Below are 21,693 nucleotides of genomic sequence, written 5' to 3' on the forward strand. Positions count from 1 at the left end.
TAAAACTGGCACGAGCCTAGGGGATGTGAAGTCAAGGAAAGGACCCACTGATTCATATTGCTTGTAGTTGTGTGGGTTCTATTGCTCAAATTGTTGAAAGTTCTCCGATATTTGGTGCATTTGTCGTCTCCCACGGGAAGATAAGGCTGTCACGAGCCTACCCAACGGTTCAACTTCAATTTTGACGCATGGATTGAACTGGCAAGTGGTGACTTCGTGACGGAGCTTAATGATATGAAGTAAGGCTTAAAAATGACAACGATATCTACCTAAAACTGAATCGATTTAAGATACTTGAAGGGTGGAAGATGACATTACTTAAAGCGATGTTTGGCAATGGCCAATTGCTCAAATTGTTCTCCGTTATTTGATGCATTTGGCGTCTCCCATGGGAAGATAAGACTGGCACTAGCCTACTCGATGCCAAGTCAAGGAAAGGACTCACCGATTCATTGCTTGTGGGTTCTATTGAGCACAGTGATGCTTATATTGATGTATACGATGTAACGACGTTGAAAAGGTCAAGTCAATCTTATTTTATGTTTTCACCTGCTTTTAGGACCTTGAAAAAACCAAGACCACAAGGGTGTTGCTTTCGAAGTTTGCAATCCCGTCCCCGCCCATACGTAGTAATTAACCATTTCGAAAAGGAAAAGTTTGGCATTGTTTTTGTTGGTGTTTTCAAAATCTGTTTTTTTTTTTTATTTTTTAGAATAGGTAAGAGAATGTTTTTTGTTCTTTCAGTGTTGTCCATGTTTTCTAAAATCCGATTTTCAGATAACAAAAAAAATTGTATTCTCTATGTTTTAAAACTATTTTGACAATAAAAAAAAATGGGATGCTCTCCTTATTTTCAATTAATATTCTTCATTTGTTCTCTATGTGTTATCGTTTCTTTTTTGCACAATTAGGAAAAATTGGTTTCACAAAAATTCGATATTAACAGACCATTTTTGGATTTTTTTTTTGGTCATTTTTATTTCAACATTTTTTTTGGATATTTTAGGATTGTATCACCATATGATTTTTCAAATGCATTTCAAACCCAAAATCTTCACAATTTCTTGAATTTTCTAGAAACCAAACAAAACAAACAAAAACACAAAAGACCAAGAATGCAAAAATTAATAATAATAATAATAATAAAACCCTAACCAAGAATCTGTGCATCAACCACATCTCTTGATCTTGATCTTGGTCTTGGTAACTAATGTCGATCTAAAGAGGAATGATTGAGCCTCAAAGAATAAAGTTTGAATCTTGAAAGAGAAATGGAGAACAAGAGGAGATAGGGGAAGGGAAATAGAGGATTAGAAAGACAATAGTGGAGATAGAGGACTGAAGAAAAAAAAAATGATAAGATATTTGATCTTGATTTGTATCCAAAAAGGTATTAAAGTAGTAATATATATGAATATATATAAGTAGAATATATAAATATAATATATCTATACACTTAAAATATTAAAAATTAATAAATTTCTATAAATAAATTAATTTGATTTACTTCAAGAATGTTTTATCTTTCATATAATAATTAAATTAAATTTTAAACAAAAAATTATCATAAATATATCATTATTAGTTACATTTTTTATATCATTAAGTAGAAAAAATAGATCATGAGTTTCCAAGTATGATGCATTATTATTTGATATTATAAATTTTATCTTCATAAAATCCAATCATTGATATTTACCATATTTTAATGGGATTGTTTTCCGATTATTGAAATCAAACATAGTTAGGCAAGTTTACAAAGTAATCTTTGAAAAAAAAATTAAAGCCGATGTAAAAAGTTTTCAAAATGGAACAAATTTTTATTTTTTATGAATTGTAAATGTAAAATTATTTATATATTTGTAAAGTCAAGTTAATTGAAGAAATTTATGTTTTTTTTTATAAAAAAAAAAACAACTTTGAAATAAGTTTTTTTTTTTTTACTTTTTCCTAAAAACTGTTTTTATTAACTCAATCAAATATGTTTTTTTTTAAACAAAAATTGTTTTTTATAATTTAGTTCCCAAATACATTTTTTTTTAAACCACAAAATATTATTTTTAAAAACACTTCCTAAACATACCTTTGGTTTCCCAAATATTTCAAAAAGATCACAAAATAAAAACTCATTCTTAAAAAATTCAAAATTAATACATTTTTAAAAAAAATAATTAAGATTTTATGTAATTTTCCATGAAGGCATTATTTTTAGTGTTATTTAATTAAAAGGGTGATGGACAACTCAAATTTGAAAATTTAACCCTTTATAATTTTTTAACCTCATTTTAATAAAAATACTTTCACTTTTTTCTTATAAAAATAATTGTTTCTTTTAAAATTACGTGTAAATGCTTAAAATGAATAGAGATATTATTTGAAAAATATGTTACTTTTCAAGTAAAAATATGTAAAGGATTAAATTTACAAATATGAGAATTATTTTATCCTTATTAATCCTAGTTTGTAATAAATTATTTTTTAAAAGGTTTTATTTTGTGGTTATTTTCGAATGTGTGTACGAAAGGAAATGGGATTGAATTGATTTAATTGATTATGCCTCTTTAAAACAAAGAACCACCGGTGGAATTGGCTTGCATTATATGGCCCCATACTATGGGATGGATGTGCATGAAGGGCCTCAAAAGAATGCATCGTCCGCCCCAATTTGCTGAAGCCCAATCCAAGCCTCGAGCCTGGAGGTACCATCTCTGTATACATTTTGCTCCTCATTTCTGATGTGGGATTCTCTTCCACAAAGATTAGAAAAATCATAAATCCAAAAGCACACCACCAGGACTTAGAACTCTGGTAAAGCTGCTCTTAGTTTCATAAAATGCATATTACTTATATATACTAGTTTATAAAATAAAATTTATTATTATTGAGTTTTTGAGTTTTTCCTAATATTTTTATGATTTTTTTATTAATTTTCATCCCCTGATATTTTATGTAAAAATATTCATCGACATTTCCTCGATATATTTAATGTATCTATAAAATCTAAGTATTAATATATCTTTAATTATTAATATTTTTATTCTTACTTATATGAATATTACCATGACAAATATTTCTATCGTTGTATGAATGACTTATAATAGATTAAAATAAAATTAACTTCTCATTCATAAAACATATTAAGTAATAAAATTAAAAAATTTAAAATTAATAATATGTAAATAAAAAATTAATGAAACGCGAATGAATTAATAATAAATTTTGTTTCAATTTTGTTAATAATTAGATATTATAATTTTATTATAATAAAATAAAAAAATATTAACATATTTACATTTTATTTTTAACATGAAACTATTAAATAAAGACACAATCATAAAATATTTTAAAAAATTTAATTGTCTCTATATAATTTTATTTTTTATAATTAGTTTTAAATTTAATAATATATAAATTAAATATTTATAATATGATACTTGCTGTCACGCCCCAAGACCCACTCCAAGGGCGTGACGGTCATTTCACACCTCAAACCCGAAGGCTTAAAGTATAATCTGACCCAAACAGTCATATTGTAACTGGATGTTACCAATTACCAAATACCTGCTCAGAGTAGCGGAAACAAAATTTAAAATCCTCAAAATTCAATTTCCAAATAACTTCCAAATATCAAATGATCCAAATTAACATAACTAATAGTTAAACAAAATCCAACATAAAATCCTAAGTCAAATCCTAATGATGACCATTTCTCAGCCTAGCCATCACTCCTCACCCGAACTAAGAGTACCTGAAAAATTTTCAACAATTGGGAATGAGCTCACAGCCCAATAAGGAATATTAATGCAATTCATGGATCAAATATTTTCATTTCAAATAGGAGATGTCAATTTTTTTTTTCTCATCAAATATCAGAGTTCCAAAAATACCAATATATTCAAAATTCAACCAACCAATTTCATATCAAATTCAAACACTTTCACATCAGACTCAATCAAATCTATTCAATTTTTCATTACTCTGGTTATCAAATATCAAATGCCCAGTTAGGTGGGACTTTTCAAATGGGTGGCTAGCCTCAAATTGTTCCTGGTGGACGGAACCAAACACTACTAGTACTAGTAACCTCTAACCGAAACCCCTAGAGGCTGGGGTCCAAATCAATTACATTCCCACCATGAAATGTAAAGGTCAACTATTATATCCCGTTGACAGGGCCGAATAGCCAACTATTATATCCCGTTGACAAGGGCCAAATAAACCAGAGTGATGTTTTTGTTCAAGTATTCAAATTTACACAACATAATATCTCCCTATTTTGTGTCATAAATAAAACAAAGTATTCCAACATACATTTAGTGCAAAATAATTTGATCCATGCATGGTAACAAAATATCATTTTCTTTTCCACAATTCAAAATAACATATAAAATAATTTAATTTTATAAATATTGCATTAACTTCCCTTACCTCAAAAGAAGTCCTCAAAAACTTTGGAGAAAAATAATCCTTAAAATCTACTCTTCACCTAACAAAACATAAGAGGAACAATTATTACTATTTATTTATAATTTAACTAATCTATTCCTTATTTAAATAAAACTAATAAATTCTCAATTTGTTTCTAATAACACATTACTAATTTAATTAAATTATAACTTTATTTCGTTATAAAATTCTATATATATATTGCTAAATCTCTTATTCTATTTATTACAAAAATACCATTATTACTATTATCTTATTTATAAATCTAAAACTAAATATTATTATTTAATTAACCAATTCCAAACCACTCAACCTCGGGTACACCAAACCAAAAAGCAAAATTATTTTTTATTTTTTATTTTTTTTTCATTGCCCTCATGATCCATTATATACATATATATATATATATATATATATATATAAAAGGGGGGCTTCCGGCACACGCCCTTTTTTTTTTTTTTTTTTTTCCATGCTTCCAGTAGCACAGTGCACACGCCCTTTTTCTTTCTTTTTTTTTTTTTTTTTTTTCCATGCTTCCGGTAGCACAGTGCACGTACGCCCTTTATTTTTATTTTTTTTTATAATAAAATTAACCCTAACCTAAAATCGAAACTTTCCAAGAATTTTTTTTTTTTTTTCATCTAATAAAACTTAATATCTCCCAAATTCCAATAATAAAATCAAAATCTTAGATTTTCACTGTTTGATATTAATAAAACGAATTAAAAAAAATAATCTAACCCTAATCTAGATTTGGGGTTTTCCAAAAAATATATCTAATGCTTGAAATTAACTAATGAATCTAAAATAATAATCTAGGGGTTAGAAACTTACCTATAGAGATCTGTTCTTCAACCCTGAAATCTGACTCCAACCTTACGTTCTCTGGAATTCTGCGAACAGGAACTCTATTCAGAAAAGAAGGGAAAGAATAAAATTTCTAATTTATACCTAGGGTATTTATTCGTAAAATTACACTTTTACCCCTCTTCCACTTTATTAAATTAATTAATCAATTAATTTAATTATTAATAACAATTTCCTAAATTACCCTTAAGAGAAAATGCTTGGGCGTTACATCCTCCCCTCCTTAACAAAAGTTTAGTCCTCTAAACTTGACATACCTGAGTCTTGAAATAATTGAGGATGCTTTTCTCTCATCTCTTCTTCTAACTCCCAAGTAGCTTCACGAACACTATGATTGCTCCACTGGACCTTTACCAACTTGACAACAGCATGTCGTAGTACCTTATCCATCACATCCACAATTTGAACGGGTACCTCTTCATAGGTCAAGTCTTCAAAAATTTGAATAGGCTCCAACTCCACAACATGAGAAGGATCATAAATATACTTCCTTAGAGTCGAAACATGAAACACATTATGAACCTTAGACAGGCTTGGGGGCAAGGCTACTTTATATGCCAAAGTGCCTACTCTTTCTAATATTTCAAACGGACCCACAAAACGAGGACTAAGTTTTCCTTTTCTCCCAAATCTCATCACAGACTTCATAGGTGAAACTTTCAAGAACACATGATCACCCACCTCAAACTCCAAATCTCGCCTACGCTGATCAGCATAACTCTTATGTCTACTTTGAGCTGCTTTTAATCTTTCTTTAATCAAAGCAACTTTTTCAACAGTCAACTGCACAAGTTCAGGCCCCAATAGTTTCCTTTCTCCAACATCATTCCAACAGATAGGAGATCGACATTTCCTACCATACAATGCCTCAAAAGGTGCCATCCCAATGCTAGCTTGAAAACTATTGTTATAGGCAAACTCTACTAAAGGTAAATGATCATCCCAATTACCTTGCAGGTCCAAAATACAAGCTCTCAATAAGTCTTCCAAAACCTGAATTACCCTTTCTGATTGGCCATCAGTTTGAGGATGGAAAGCAGTACTAAAACTCAACTTAGTGCCCAAAGCTTTTTGTAGACTATGCCAGAATCTAGAAGTGAAACGAGGATCTCTGTCAGACACTATAGAAACTGGTACTCCATGCATTCTCACAATCTCCTTCACATAAAGAGAAGCTAAACGATCTAAAGAAAAGTTGACTTTCATAGGCAAAAAGTGAGCAGACTTTGTCAACCGATCAACAATCACCCAAATAGCATTATTACCCCCTAAGGTTCTTGGCAATCCTATCACAAAATCCATGGTAATATGCTCCCACTTCCACTCAGGAATAGCAAGTGGCTGCAAAGACCCTACTGGTCGCTGATGTTCATCCTTCACCTGTTGAGACACTAAACACTGAGCCACAAATTGTGCAATATCACGCTTCATACCTGACCACCAATAGTTTTGCCTCAAATCCTTGTACATCTTTGTCCCTCCTGGGTGGATTGCAAACTTGGAACAATGAGCTTCCTCTAAAAGCTCCCTCCTTAAGTCTTCATCATTTGGGACACAAAGTCTAGTCCCAAATCTCAAGATCTCATCATCCGACAAAACAAAATCAGGCTTACTACCCCTCTTAACTTCCTCCATAACTTGCACTAATCGGGAATCATTCTTTTGTAGGGTCTTAATTCTCCCAACTAAGTCTGGTTGTACTCTGAAATTTGCTACAAGTGCTCCTAAGCCCATAACTCGAAAGTGGACTTGTAAACTCCTCAACTCTTCAAGTAACTGCCCTTGACAGCCTCTAATAGCTGCTAGAGAACCAACTGACTTCCTACTCAAGGCATTAGCTACAACATTCGCCTTCCCAGGACGATACTGAATAATACAATCATAGTCCTTAAGTAGTTCAATCCACCTCCTCTGTCTCATGTTCAATTCCTTTTGGGAAAATAAATACTTCAAACTCTTATGATCTGTGAATATCTCACAAGTTTCACCAAAAAGAAAATGTCTCCAGATCTTAAGTGCAAAAACCACAGCAGCTAACTCCAAATCATGAGTAGGGTAGTTCCTTTCATAAGGCTTCAACTGTCTAGAAGCATAAGCTACAACTCTCCCATGCTGCATAAGAACACAACCCAAACCCTGATGAGAGGCATCACTATACACCACAAATCCTCCTGAACCTGAAGGAATAGTCAAAATAGGAGCTGACACTAATCTATTCTTCAACTCTTGGAAGCTACATTCACAATCATCAGACCACTCAAACTTAACTCCCTTCTGTGTCAACTTAGTTAAAGGTAGGGCAATCTTAGAGAACCCTTCTATAAACCGCCTATAGTAACCAGCAAGTCCCAAGAAACTTCGAATCTCAGTCACAGTACTAGGTCTTCTCCAATTAGCTACAGCATCTACCTTGCCAGGGTCAACTGAGATGCCATCATTGCTTACCACATGCCCAAGGAAAGAAATTCGGTCTAACCAAAACTCACACTTCTTCAATTTAGCATACAACTGCTTATATCTGAGGGTTTGTAATACAATACTCAAATGACTCTCATGCTCCTCTCTACTTCTTGAGTATACCAAGATGTCATCTATAAAAACCACCACAAACTGATCTAAATAGGGTTTGAATACCCTATTCATCAAGTCCATAAAAGCAGCAGGTGCATTAGTCAAACCAAAAGGCATAATAAGAAACTCATAGTGCCCATACCTAGTTCGAAAAGCAGTCTTGGGTACATCTTCCCCTCTAACCCTCAACTGGTGATAACCCGATCGAAGATCTATCTTAGAGAACACACAAGCACCTTGTAATTGATCAAACAAATCATCAATCCAAGGAAGGGGATACTTATTCCTCACTGTCACCTTATTCAACTCCCTATAGTCAATGCAAAGTCTCATTGAGCCATCCTTCTTTTTCACAAATAGAACAGGAGCTCCCCAAGGTGAAACACTAGGCCTGATAAAACCCTTGTCTAATAACTCCTGAAGCTGAACTTTCAACTCCTTAAGCTCCACAGGTGCCATCCTGTATGGGGCCTTAGACATAGGACCTGTTCTTGGTACCAGATCAATGGTGAACTCCACCTCTCTCTCTGGTGGCAAGCCAGACAAATCCTCTGGAAAGACATCAGGATACTCTCTTACTATGGGTATGTCTTCCAACTTCAAATCACTTTCATTACTCACCACACTAGCCAAAAATCCTTGGCAACCCTTCTTAAGCAAGCTACTAGCACGCAAGGCCGAGATCATACGCAGTGGTCTGTCCACATGCTTCCCTTCAAAGCTAAACTTAGGCTGACCAGGAATACTAAATGTCACTCTTTTCTCAAAACAGTCAACAGAGGCATGGTAGGAAGCTAACCAATCCATCCCCAAAATCACATCAAAATCCTGAAGGTCAAGGAGTACTAAATCAACTGGCATTTCCCTATAACCAATCATCACAATACAATTTCTAAGCATTCTACTAGCCACAACAGAATCTCCCACAGGAGTAGCAACAATCAAATCAAAGTCCATGCTAGCAATAGGCAAACCCAACAAACCAGCAAAAGATACTGAAACAAAAGAGTGTGTTGATCCAGGATCAATCAAGACTCTAGCAAATAAGGTGTGGATTCGGAGAGTACCTGTCACCACATCAGAAGTGGCCTGAGCATCTCGATGAGTCATAGCAAACACCCGTCCTTGGGCTTTGGGTTTTTGTTTATCCTCCTTATTTTCCTCCTTAGGCTTCCCAGTGATGAACTTCCTATTCTCTGGACAATCTCTGATCAAATGTCCTTGCTTCCCACAACCAAAGCAAGCTCCAGTCTCTCTATAGCATGGCCTACCCCCATGCTTCTTACCACAAGTAGGACAAGCCCCATCTAGATTCTGCATTGCCTTCCCTTTATTCTGATTTCTTCCTGATGTAGACCTTCGCTGTGCTTGATTACCATGAGCACCATCACTCCTATTTCGCTTCCTTTGCTGTTCCCTATACTGATGAAGCTCTTCATTATCTTTCTCTGCTATAAGGGCTCTGTCAACAACCTCTGAATAGACACCAAGCTTCAGAATAGATATCTTGTTCTTCAAATAAGGCTTCAATCCATCCTGAAACTTTAATGCCTTTTCCTCCTATGTAGCAATCAACTGTGGGGAAAAACGTGATAACTCTGTAAATTTGGCCTCATACTGAGCCACAGTCATATCCCCCTGTTCCAAACGAATAAACTCTCCCACCTTCTGCCGTTTAACACTGTCAGGGAAATACTTCTTGTAGAAAGCCTCCCTAAATTGTCTCCATGTTATGGGCCCCTGATCCTCCAAAAGTCTCCTAGTCATACGCCACCAATAATCTGCCTCTTTATCTAACATAAAAGCTGCATAAGAGGCTTTTTGCTCCTCAGAGCAATCTATGACACCAAAGAATTTCTCCATCTTAAGGATCCAAGCCTCTGCCTCTGTGGGATCTATAGCACCAGAAAAATAAGGAGGACCCAATTTCTTGAAGTCATCAAAAGAGCTACCCCTAGAAGATGAAGACTGTCCTTGAACATTAGTCCCAACAGCTCGAGCTTGGCGTTCAACTAAACCAGCTAGTGTCCCAAGATACCTATAGATCCCTTCTGCACTCACGGGAGGCAAACCCTCAACTGGAGGTACATCATCATTAGCCTGACTGTTTTGTGAAGAAGCTGCTCTTCTTGGTGGCATGATGTCCTAAAATAACAAGGCATAACTAAATTAGTCACTAAATAACCCATTAGGAAATTTCCAGATAAAGAAAGAATTGGAATTTATACTAAATGAAACTAAAACTTAAACAAATGCGTCACTCATCTATCCCTAATCTAAACCAATTCAAATTCCCATCAAGATCAAAACCTAGTGCTCTGATACCACTCTGTCACGCCCCAAGACCCACTCCAAGGGCGTGACGGTCATTTCACACCTCAAACCCGAAGGCTTAAAGTATAATCTGACCCAAACAGTCATATTGTAACTGGATGTTACCAATTACCAAATACCTGCTCAGAGTAGCGGAAACAAAATTTAAAATCCTCAAAATTCAATTTCCAAATAACTTCCAAATATCAAATGATCCAAATTAACATAACTAATAGTTAAACAAAATCCAACATAAAATCCTAAGTCAAATCCTAATGATGACCATTCCTCAGCCTAGCCATCACTCCTCACCCGAACTAAGAGTACCTGAAAAATTTTCAACAATTGGGAATGAGCTCACAGCCCAATAAGGAATATTAATGCAATTCATGGATCAAATATTTTCATTTCAAATAGGAGATATCAATTTTTTTTTTTTCTCATCAAATATCAGAGTTCCAAAAATACCAATATATTCAAAATTCAACCAACCAATTTCATATCAAATTCAAACACTTTCACATCAGACTCAATCAAATCTATTCAATTTTTCATTACTCTGGTTATCAAATATCAAATGCCCAGTTAGGTGGGACTTTTCAAATGGGTGGCTAGCCTCAAATTGTTCCTGGTGGACGGAACCAAACACTACTAGTACTAGTAACCTCTAACCGAAACCCCTAGAGGCTGGGGTCCAAATCAATTACATTCCCACCATGAAATGTAAAGGTCAACTATTATATCCCGTTGACAGGGCCGAATAGCCAACTATTATATCCCGTTGACAAGGGCCAAATAAACCAGAGTGATGTTTTTGTTCAAGTATTCAAATTTACACAACATAATATCTCCCTATTTTGTGTCATAAATAAAACAAAGTATTCCAACATACATTTAGTGCAAAATAATTTGATCCATGCATGGTAACAAAATATCATTTTCTTTTCCACAATTCAAAATAACATATAAAATAATTTAATTTTATAAATATTGCATTAACTTCCCTTACCTCAAAAGAAGTCCTCAAAAACTTTGGAGAAAAATAATCCTTAAAATCTACTCTTCACCTAACAAAACATAAGAGGAACAATTATTACTATTTATTTATAATTTAACTAATCTATTCCTTATTTAAATAAAACTAATAAATTCTCAATTTGTTTCTAATAACACATTACTAATTTAATTAAATTATAACTTTATTTCGTTATAAAATTCTATATATATATTGCTAAATCTCTTATTCTATTTATTACAAAAATACCATTATTACTATTATCTTATTTATAAATCTAAAACTAAATATTATTATTTAATTAACCAATTCCAAACCACTCAACCTCGGGTACACCAAACCAAAAAGCAAAATTATTTTTTATTTTTTATTTTTTTTTCATTGCCCTCATGATCCATTATATACATATATATATATATATATATATATATATATATATATAAAAGGGGGGCTTCCGGCACACGCCCTTTTTTTTTTTTTTTTTTCCATGCTTCCAGTAGCACAGTGCACACGCCCTTTTTTTTTTCCATGCTTCCGGTAGCACAGTGCACGTACGCCCTTTATTTTTTATTTTTTTTTTATAATAAAATTAACCCTAACCTAAAATCGAAACTTTCCAAGAATTTTTTTTTTTTTTTTTTCATCTAATAAAACTTAATATCTCCCAAATTCCAATAATAAAATCAAAATCTTAGATTTTCACTGTTTGATATTAAAACGAATTAAAAAAAATAATCTAACCCTAATCTAGATTTGGGGTTTTCCAAAAAATATATCTAATGCTTGAAATTAACTAATGAATCTAAAATAATAATCTAGGGGTTAGAAACTTACCTATAGAGATCTGTTCTTCAACCCTGAAATCTGACTCCAACCTTACGTTCTCTGGAATTCTGCGAACAGGAACTCTATTCAGAAAAGAAGGGAAAGAATAAAATTTCTAATTTATACCTAGGGTATTTATTCGTAAAATTACACTTTTACCCCTCTTCCACTTTATTAAATTAATTAATCAATTAATTTAATTATTAATAACAATTTCCTAAATTACCCTTAAGAGAAAATGCTTGGGCGTTACACTTGCACTATAGTCTGATCATGGTTTAATCATCCATCTTACTATTAAATTCGTATTTCAGCAACTTTTTTTTATTTAATGAAAGAAAATACTTGAATATTGAATTTCAAGGTGTTAAAAAAATAGTTAGGGAATATAAGAAATTGATGATAAGTACGTTTGAAGATATCATAGCTAATTATTATTTATACATGTGGCCTCGTGGTTGGTGTGACAATATACAAACATGTTTGGTATGACGGGAGTAGAAGGAATCAATCCATTGAGCTTTGTCCCATAATTTTGTCCTAAATATAATTCATTATAAATTCGGTTATATGCTAGCAACTTGGCATCATGACCAGTTGGTGTCACTAGTCATCTCTTGTAAGTTATGTATGGCTGCTGCTGTGACAAATAAAACAAACTGGAAAGATTTGTTCAATGTTGTATTTTGGCATTGGATGCATGACACTATGTTCCAACCACCAGTAGAATATTAATTGCTTGCTTTTTATATCCCTATGTATGGTTATGTCTTGATGAAGATATAACCCTATATTCGGTTGTTGGAAGATTTGATGAAAATGTAATAGAAAGAAAGAGGGAGGAAAAATAAAAAATTAAATAAATAAATAAGTGAAGAAAAATAAAAGATAGATTTAAAGTTAATAAATTATTTTTCTTTTCTTTATAAAGGTTAATTAATTTAAAAATACATTAAAATTTTTATTAATTTTAATTATATTTAAATTTTTATGGTATTTTTGTTTTTATAATAAATTAAATATGAGGAAATCATTTCTCCTAATTTTTTTTTTCATATTATTTTCAAGAAACCAGATGTAACTTTAGATTTTTCAAGCAATTCTAACAATTATTTTGAAGTTTCTTATCCAATCAAAAATTGACATTTTTGTCTCATCAAAACAAAAAGTATGAAAGTTTCCTCGCTTTCAACTACAGGTTTTCTAATGGTTTAAGCAAATTATAATTTTTTTTAAAAGCTTAAATTTATTGGATTTTGGTTTATAATGTATATTATGTTTTTTGATGTCCTTCCTCAGGGGCGAATACCCATAAACAAATAACTATAAATTAAAAAATAAATATATGATAAAGCTTAAACACATGATCTCTCGTTAAATGAAGCTTTGACACCGTATTAAAATACCATTATATAGTTTTTAAGTAAAACTTCTCCATGTGATAACGTAAGACCACAAGCAAAAGAGATGGAGAGACGTAGAAATTGTCAAAAATTAAAAACATATACTGGATGGAAATAAAAGAGTTTAAACTGTTGTCGGTAAGAACTATATTCATATTTTCTTAAATTCCTCTACTTTTTATCCTAAATTATAATTTATTCTACTTACACGATACTTCTTTGTTCTTGGAGAAAATTTTTTGGAGGCATGTAGCAACAAGGCTCAAATTATAACATTTTTTGTTGTCTTGCTTCCCTTGTGCCCCACCTTGAAGTAATAGTGTCTTTTTAATTATTCTTTTAACACGTATTGTCGTTCATTTGTCAATGAGATTAAAAAAAAAAAATCAAGGAAAACAAAGAATAAATCTTCTCATTAGTCAGTACTTAAAAACCAACCAAATTAGGGATGCCTTAAAGTCTTTAAACCAATCCATTTTTCATCTTAAAATTATGAATATGCCGGCTTTCCCTCTTTGAACTTAACTCAATCTGTCAAGGGTTGGATGGCCCAAGTATCCTAATCAAGAGTAAAAGTCAGTTTTTTTTCTCTTTGAAGTCTTCATCATTATCATTTCTCAAATCTTTTTCCATTTCCCAATGATATTTCCCCCCTTGATTTCACATAATCAGTTCTTAACTTTGAATTTTAAGATGTTATGGATTTGAAGCCATACCTTGTACCCATGTTCGACCATCTATAGTATTTTAGAGAAAGTGGAAATCTGATGAAGAATGTATTCAAAATTTGTAAAATTATTTGCAATGAAGATGCTCATGTACTAAACATCCATCTACTGTCAAATTTGATCTCATTTGCCTTGCCCAAAACAGAAAAACATATATAATTCCCTTGTTTTCTTTTCTTTTATTAACTACCTCAAGAATCAGGACAACATTGAGATGCCTTATGGTCAAGGCAACCAACTATCCAAAATTCAAATGGGCATATATTCCCATGGTCACTCATTGCTTGATAGGAAAAGGGAATGACCCTAATAATTCATTTTAGGAACCACAGGTATGCCCTGAATATAAAAGAGGATGTCGATTTGACCATTCTAGCAAAAACGAAAATATGAGAAACATCTCATGATGGTTTTGAACCAATGCATTGCCTCCTTCCAAGTTCTTCCATTACCCATATGGGCTATTTTGTTTATCATTTGATAGATCCTATTTAGCATATCATGTGTAAAGAATTAGCTCAATTTGAACCATGTTAGTTGTATGATTGTAAGGCCTTAATGTTGAAACAGTTTATGCTCATAAATTCAATGGGGCTGATCATATTTAATCGATTGTTTGATTGTACCTACAAGTTTCCATACTCGCCCTATCTTTAAGCATACACTTAAAGAGTTGGTTAATTATCTAACTATGATCATTAAATCAAAAGGTGTTCTCTTAGTGATATCATGTATACAATTCATTGTCATGGAGGATAAACATACAACATGTGAGAGTGTAAGCATTTAACGAGGTTGAAGCAAAGTCAAGGTCACATTATTTACAGATAAAAGTCGTTCACCAGAGGATGATAAATCTTCACCCTTGTGAGTTGTTTTTGAAATAAATGTAGGCCGTTTAGGAAAAGGAAGAGCAGAGTTGTTACCCAACATGAAAATAATTGTCAACATGGTAGGTCGATCGATTGCAGATTCTTGCACACATAAGAGCCCAATTTGGATGCATCTCAATACTTCATCTATAGGGTATGACTTTTCTAGTGATGAATCAATTATATCCAAGGCTTTATCTTCTTCCCATAGGTTCCAAACCTGAGAATTTTACCATTATTAGTTTATTGTAAAGAATGAAAAGAAAAAGGTCATGCAACACACATTCAGATCACTCACATTTCCAACTAAGTTCATGGATGGGTTGTCCCGATAATGAGTGCTATTTTTTCTCCCAGTAATAATCTCTAACAACAAAACTCCGAAGCTATAAACATCGGATTTTGTTGAAAATAACCCTTCCATCGCATACTCAGGTGACATGTAACCACTGTAATAGCAAATAAACCAAACTATTAAAACATATTAACTATTATGTTTCTTTGGCATCTCAAACATAACACTTACTATGTTCCAACTACTCGATTTGTGTTTTCTTCCATTTGATTTCCTCGAAATATTCTAGCCAAGCCAAAATCTGAAATTTTTGGAAGCATTTCGGCATCTAGTAGAACATTGCTTGCTTTTAGATCTCTGTGTATGATTCGTAATCTAGAGTCCTCATGAAGATATAAGATTGCTCGAGCAATTCCGACAATAATTTCAAAGCGTTTCCTCCAATCTAACAATGACCTCTTTGTTTCATCTGGCCCAAAGATATATAAAATATCAATCAGTAAAACAATGTTAGGATATACTGATAATGATTTTTATTAGGCAAATAACTTCTCCAAGTGATTATGCAAGAACCTTAGAAGATTAAAGAAATGAAAATGGAAAAGAAGAAATGGTACACACCAAAAATGAAAGAGTCTAAACTTTTGTTTGGCAAGTACTCATAGACTAACATCTTCTCTTCTTCTGTAATGCAACAACCCAAAAGCCTCACAAGATTCACGTGCTGGAGTTTTGCAATAAGCGTAGCTTCATTCTTAAATTCTTCTTTTCCTTGTCCTGAATCCTTTGATAATTTTTTCACAGCTATTTCTTGTCCATTATATAGTTGACCCTGATAATCGTCATGTAGAATTAGCTTATTCATAGTTAGGAAAATTCAGCTTAGCGTAGTGTTTGTGCAATGAAAGAAAGTCCAACAATTTCAATAGTCATCACAGATTTGAGAATGACTGACTACCTTATAAACTGAGCCAAAACCACCACGTCCAAGTTCATTCTCAGAAGAGAAATTATTTGTGGCTGCAACTATGGTGTTCAGATCAAAGAATTGTAATTCAGAATTGGTTGTACTTTCATCACGCTCCTTAGCTCCTGGAGAGTCTTGCCACCATGTAGCGCCAGGTCTCGAATTATACAACATTTTGTTTTGTCTTCCTCTCCCTGTCATGGAAGTATAACAATAAATAATGTTTTTTTGATTGTGGGGGAAAATAAATGGGAAAAAAAAAGAAGAAATAATACAATTCCTTAATACCATGAAAGCAAGGAAAAAAGACTCAACCCCATATTAATTCACTGGGTAACTAAGCTTAGAAATGTTTGACTTTTCTTATTAATCTCTTCATGTTAATCCATGCCCAAGACACAAACATTGGATAGAAGGCTTAAATGAACCATAAGAATTTTTGTTTGATTACCTTTCATCTTCTTCCTTAAGAACCAAAATGTGGAGACCAACAGAACCATAATCACGGTAGCCCCCACCACCAAAACTGCCATCATCCCCTTTTTCGCAAGGAAACCTTTTGACTGCTTTTGATTTTCAGCTAAAAAAATACAAGAAAAAAAAAAAACATCATAAATGATCTCATAAATCTGGGAGAGAAATCATTCAACGAATCCTGACAATTAACTGCTAGCATACCTAGAGTGATGGCATCCACACGCACATATAAATCTTGGCCCCCTTCAGGAAACACTCTTGTATCCACCAAATCCCCATGCCAAGACAAGCACCCACTCCCACTTCCACTCACATTTGCAGCCGCGTATCCACTGCAAGAACACTCCTTCAGGCACTCCTCTCTACACGCTTCCACGCTGATGTTCATGTTCACACGTGCCACCGATGTATCTGGAGGCTTCGCACGTCCCACCTTCACAAACCCTTCCCCGTTCCCGCACACCTTCGCTCCTTCCTTCCTCAGACATCCTGCTGAGCCGTCTTTCAAGAACCAGTCACGTGGCGACTTGGGCTCGAACCCCGCCAGGCACGTGCACTCAAACTCGGCCTGGCTGTCGTCGCAGTTGCTGTTGGGTCCGCACAGGCCGTACCTGTCGCACCTGTCCCTTGGGGCTGTGTAGAAGCTGAACCATTTGCCTTCCCTTTCCTGCCACATGTTCCGCTGGAGATATCCCTCGTGGTCCACCGTCACCCGCTGGAGAAACGACGCGTTGACCATAGTAAACATCTCAGAGATTTCATCTTGATTGTTCAAAAAGATAATTTTGAGTTCGGATATTTACATCATCGCCGGCAGACCGCTCCACCGGAGCCCGTTCCAGTTACCGGTTCTCCATAGCGGCTCTGAACCCTGGTACAAAAATATTTGTGGAGACCCACTGGCGTTAATCCTATACGAGTATTTCCCTGTTCCTGGGTCGGTTGGGGACTTCCAAGAAGTTAGGAACACGTTGAAACCGGTTCTCCGATTCAGTCCGAATTTCATGTGGGGAATCCAATTATCTGTGGGATAATCAAAGCCTTGCCACACAACCCTCTTGTCACCGTTATGGATCAAGACTAGGTTTCCTGTATCTAAGAGCTGAGCCACAGTAGGGTTCACTGATGAGATGGAAACGTTTGTGGACCATACATGAGTGTTTCCGCGGTGCAGAAGGAGGTTTCCAGAAGTGTTGATGGAGAGGACTCCGGAGCTATCGTTGATAGGATGGTCTCTGTTAAGAACCCATACAACGGTTTGTTCACGAATTGTGTTGTACCAAACTCCAATATATCGGAGTGTAGAATTCCGTGGACTGAAGAAGCCAAGAGCGAACCTGGACTGTTTAGAGACTAGAAGGTCACCATCTCTGAAGGGTTGGTTGGGAGTTATGGTGTTAGTGGAGCTGCAAAGTGGGAGCATAAGGAATAGAAGCAAGTACTGAAGAAACATCTTTACAGGATGCATATGTGACTTCATGATAAAGTGATGACTTCCGTGTTACCGATGCTGAGCGTTGGTGGAAGAGACAGAGCAATTCTACAACACAAACTAACTAGGCATACCATGAAGGAACGAGTTGCAGGTGGATTGAAGTACTAGCGCGTGGCGACTACGTGACGGAGCTTAATGATAATAAGTAAGGTTCAAAGAATCAGAAGTGACAATGATATCTACCTAAAACTGAATCGATTGAAGAGATTTGAAGGGTAGAAGAAGTCATTACTTAAAAGAGGTGGTTGGCGATGGCCAATTGCTCAAATCGTTCAAAGTTCTCCGATGTTTGGTGCCTTTGCTGTCTCCCACGGGAAGATAAAGCTGGCACGAGCCTAGTGGATGTAAAGTCAAGGAAAGGACCCACTGATTCATATTGCTTGTAGTTGTGTGGGTTCTATTGCTCAAATTGTTCAAAGTTCTCCGATATTTGGTGCATTTGCCGTCTCCCACGGGAAGATAAGGCTGTTACGAGCCTAGTGGAATGCTCTCCGTATTTTCAATCAATATTCTTCATTTGTTATTTGTGTTCTTGCCTCTACTTTGCATTGTGAGGGAAAATCAGTCTCACAAGAATTAGATATTATCCAACTATTTTTCATTAGAATTTATTCTACTTACACGATACTTCTTTGTTCTTGGGAAAAAATTTTTGGAGGCATGTAGCAACAGGGTTCAAATTATAACACTTTTTGTTGTCTTCCTTCCCTTGTGCGTTGCATCGAAGTAATAGTGTATTTTAATTGTTCTTCTAACATGTATGGCCATTCATTTGTTAATGAGATTAAAGAAAAAAAATTCAATGGAAAACAAAAAAACAAATCTTCTCATTAGTCAGTACTAAAAAACCAACCAAATTAGGGATGCCCTAAGGTCTTTAAACCAAACCATTTTCCATCTTAAAATTTTGAATATGACGGCTTTCCCTTTCTCAACCTAACTCCATCTAGTGTCGATGGTTGGATGGTCCAACTATCCTAATCAAGAGTAAAAGCTAGATTTTCACTCTTTGAAGTCTTCGTTATTATCATCTCTCAAATCTTTTTCCATTTCCCAATGATATTTTCCCTCTTGATTTCACATCATCAGTTCTTAACTTTGAACTTTTAAATGTTTTGGATCTGAAGCCATACCTTATACCCATGTTCGACCATTTACAATATTTTAGAGAAAGTGGAAATCCGATGAAGAATGTACTGAAAATTTGTAAAATTATTTGCAATGAAGATGCTCATGTACTAAACATCCATCTACTGACTTCCGTGTTACCGATGATGAGCGCTGGTGGAAGAGACAGAGCAATTATACAACACAAACCAACAAGGCATACCATGAAGGAACGAGTGGAGCAAATGACAAAAGCTTTAGACAGAGTTGCATTTGTACTATCTCCACACCACATTTATGAATGGGACAAAGTTGAAGTTGTATTAAACGTATCATAGCATTGATCAGTTCAAAATTGCACCTACCCAACGGTTAACCTTCAATTTTGATGCAACTTGCGAGTGGCGGCTACGTTACGGAGCTTAATGATAATAAATAAGGTTCAAAAGTGAAAATGATATCTACATAAAACTGAATCGATTTAAGATATTTGAAGGGTGGAAGAAGACATTACTTAAAAAGGTGGTTGGCAATGGCCAATTGCTCAAATTGTTCAAGTTCCCATGGGAAGATAAGGCTGGCACTAGCGTACTCGATGCCAAGTCAAGGGAAAGAAATTTTATTGACCACATCGACGTATACTACGTAATCACATGTTGAGTTGGTCAAGTTAATGTTATTTTATGTTTTCACCTGTTTTTAGGACCTCCAAAAAACATAAGACCACAATTAAATCCTTCAATGTTAAATGTCAATATTGCTTTTCAATTGTGCAAGCCTATCGTCACGTATGTTACGTTTTGGAAATGGAAAAGTGTGGTTTCGTAAGTGTATCGGATATTTGGATAAATACTTTGAGTAAATAATGCGAGTAACCAAAAAAATGAGTAACTATCCCATTTCCTCACCAAATTGGGGAGCTTTATTCGCTAAAAAATGAGAATTCGAGTTCATACTCATCACGAGAAGGAATATTTCTTTGTTATTAAGAACATTTTCCAAGATAATCCATGTGTCAAAGATCGACAAAACTATAGATATATGAAGTAATTCGTGGAAAAAGACCATTGAAAAAATAAAGAATACCAAAACAATAAGCATTTAATAGTAAATCGGATAATAAAAACTAAATTTTAAAAATTCTAAATTTAATACATTTCTTTAGAAATAATTAAATTTTGTAATTTTATGTTGAGATATTTTTTATTCACATAAATATTAATTTTTAATAATATAAATATTAAATCCACTAAATATTAGAAATAATGACTTCTAGCATATAGTCCTTTTACTCATGTTCTTTGGTGCCCTAGGTTGTATGTAGTATAAATGTTTGAGAAGTTTATGAAATTTTTTATTGAAATATGTCTTGAGTGTTAACGGGCATAAAACACATATTGACTTCAAATCCTATAAGTTTAAGCTTTTAGGAAAATTAGTTGTGCAACATAATAACAGAGTTCGGTTTCTTTCAATCTCTATATGTTGGATATGAATCCAGATAATATACTCATGCAACATATATTCGTAGTAATAACACAATAGAGAAATTATTGACTTATGTTCAAACTTCTCTATTTTGATATCATCTATTATGTCTGAGATTTTCCATTTGTAAAGAAGTTCATTTTAAAACATGAGGGAAAGTTTGAAAAACGAATAAGAGTTAAAAATGGCTTAAGGGTAATCTTGAAAATTTTGCAAATGATTAGCTCAAAATACCATCATTGCATTTGTGTTTTAATTTATACAAACACCCAATAAGTACTATGTTTGTTTTCCTCCAAAAGTTTGAATTGAATTTTGACAAATTTCCTAAGTGAAAACCATTGATATTGATATTTCAATCAAGCATAAGAATACTAATGCAAATACCCATTTCCAAATTAGAATTGGTCACCTAAAAACCCTACTGAGGAGATCAATTAAGCTTTCAATGGAGTGATTATGTTTAATCAATCGTTCGACTTTGTTCCATCTTTGAGCATACATTTATGTATTTAGAAGCCTTGCAAAACCTGATGGGTCAGTTTATGGAAAAAAAAAAAAGTAATCATTTTATTTGTCATCCACATAAGCATATATAAAAAGTGATTTATAAAAATAAAGAAATTTAATGATATTGTGTGCACAATTTCTTGTCATGATAAATAAATTTACATATGAGAGCTTGAGCATTTAGCGTGCATCCATAGTTATTGTTACCTTATTTACAGAATTGACTCCTACACTAGATGAGTTTGCACCATTATGACATGTTTTCATAACAAATGTAGGTTGATTAGGAGGAGGAAGAGTAGAGTTGTTACCCA

The 21,693-nt window shown here is 33.8% G+C and overlaps 3 protein-coding genes and 1 long non-coding RNA gene across 4 annotated transcripts; all 4 read right to left on the reverse strand.

The window, feature by feature from the left end:
* Nucleotides 1-9,444: 9,444 nt before the first annotated feature.
* LOC132254475 (uncharacterized) lies at nucleotides 9,445-10,070 on the reverse strand. The gene has a single exon (XM_059740193.1). The coding sequence runs from the start codon at nucleotides 10,021-10,023 to the stop codon at nucleotides 9,445-9,447; it is 579 nt and encodes a 192-aa protein (XP_059596176.1). The 5' UTR covers nucleotides 10,024-10,070.
* A 291-nt stretch (nucleotides 10,071-10,361) lies between these two features.
* Nucleotides 10,362-12,274, reverse strand: LOC132254523 (uncharacterized). Its single transcript, XR_009466816.1, has 3 exons — nucleotides 12,047-12,274; nucleotides 11,207-11,264; nucleotides 10,362-10,524 (listed from the first exon to the last, which is right to left on the reverse strand). It is a non-coding gene; the product is annotated as an uncharacterized LOC132254523 (long non-coding RNA).
* A 2,650-nt stretch (nucleotides 12,275-14,924) lies between these two features.
* On the reverse strand, nucleotides 14,925-17,527 carry LOC132254545 (G-type lectin S-receptor-like serine/threonine-protein kinase At1g11410). Its single transcript, XM_059740417.1, has 7 exons — nucleotides 16,981-17,527; nucleotides 16,754-16,882; nucleotides 16,294-16,496; nucleotides 15,957-16,167; nucleotides 15,567-15,804; nucleotides 15,339-15,489; nucleotides 14,925-15,260 (listed from the first exon to the last, which is right to left on the reverse strand). Exons 1-7 carry the CDS (start codon nucleotides 17,525-17,527, stop codon nucleotides 14,955-14,957), a joined length of 1,785 nt encoding a protein of 594 aa, XP_059596400.1. The 3' UTR covers nucleotides 14,925-14,954.
* Nucleotides 17,528-17,578: 51 nt separating this feature from the next.
* Nucleotides 17,579-18,259, reverse strand: LOC132254547 (G-type lectin S-receptor-like serine/threonine-protein kinase At1g11410). The gene has a single exon (XM_059740418.1). The coding sequence runs from the start codon at nucleotides 18,257-18,259 to the stop codon at nucleotides 17,579-17,581; it is 681 nt and encodes a 226-aa protein (XP_059596401.1).
* Between the last annotated feature and the right edge of the window lie 3,434 nt (nucleotides 18,260-21,693).

The sequence above is a fragment of the Vitis vinifera genome, chromosome 10, assembly GCF_030704535.1.
Source record: "Vitis vinifera cultivar Pinot Noir 40024 chromosome 10, ASM3070453v1".
NCBI classification, from domain to species: domain Eukaryota; kingdom Viridiplantae; phylum Streptophyta; class Magnoliopsida; order Vitales; family Vitaceae; genus Vitis; species Vitis vinifera.

What these genes read in the sequence shown, in the direction of transcription:
- LOC132254475 (XM_059740193.1), bottom strand. Translation starts at nt 10,023, where the DNA reads ATGCCACCAAGAAGAGCAGCTTCTTCACAAAACAGTCAGGCTAATGAT.
- LOC132254545 (XM_059740417.1), bottom strand. Translation starts at nt 17,527, where the DNA reads ATGTTTACTATGGTCAACGCGTCGTTTCTCCAGCGGGTGACGGTGGAC. An exon ending in TGTGGATGCCATCACTCTAG is followed by an intron (nt 16,883 to 16,980) that starts GTATGCTAGCAG and finishes GTATTTTTTTAG; the next exon opens with CTGAAAATCAAAAGCAGTCA. An exon ending in TTTAGACTCTTTCATTTTTG is followed by an intron (nt 15,805 to 15,956) that starts GTGTGTACCATT and finishes TCTTTGGGCCAG; the next exon opens with ATGAAACAAAGAGGTCATTG.
- LOC132254547 (XM_059740418.1), bottom strand. Translation starts at nt 18,259, where the DNA reads ATGAAGTCACATATGCATCCTGTAAAGATGTTTCTTCAGTACTTGCTT.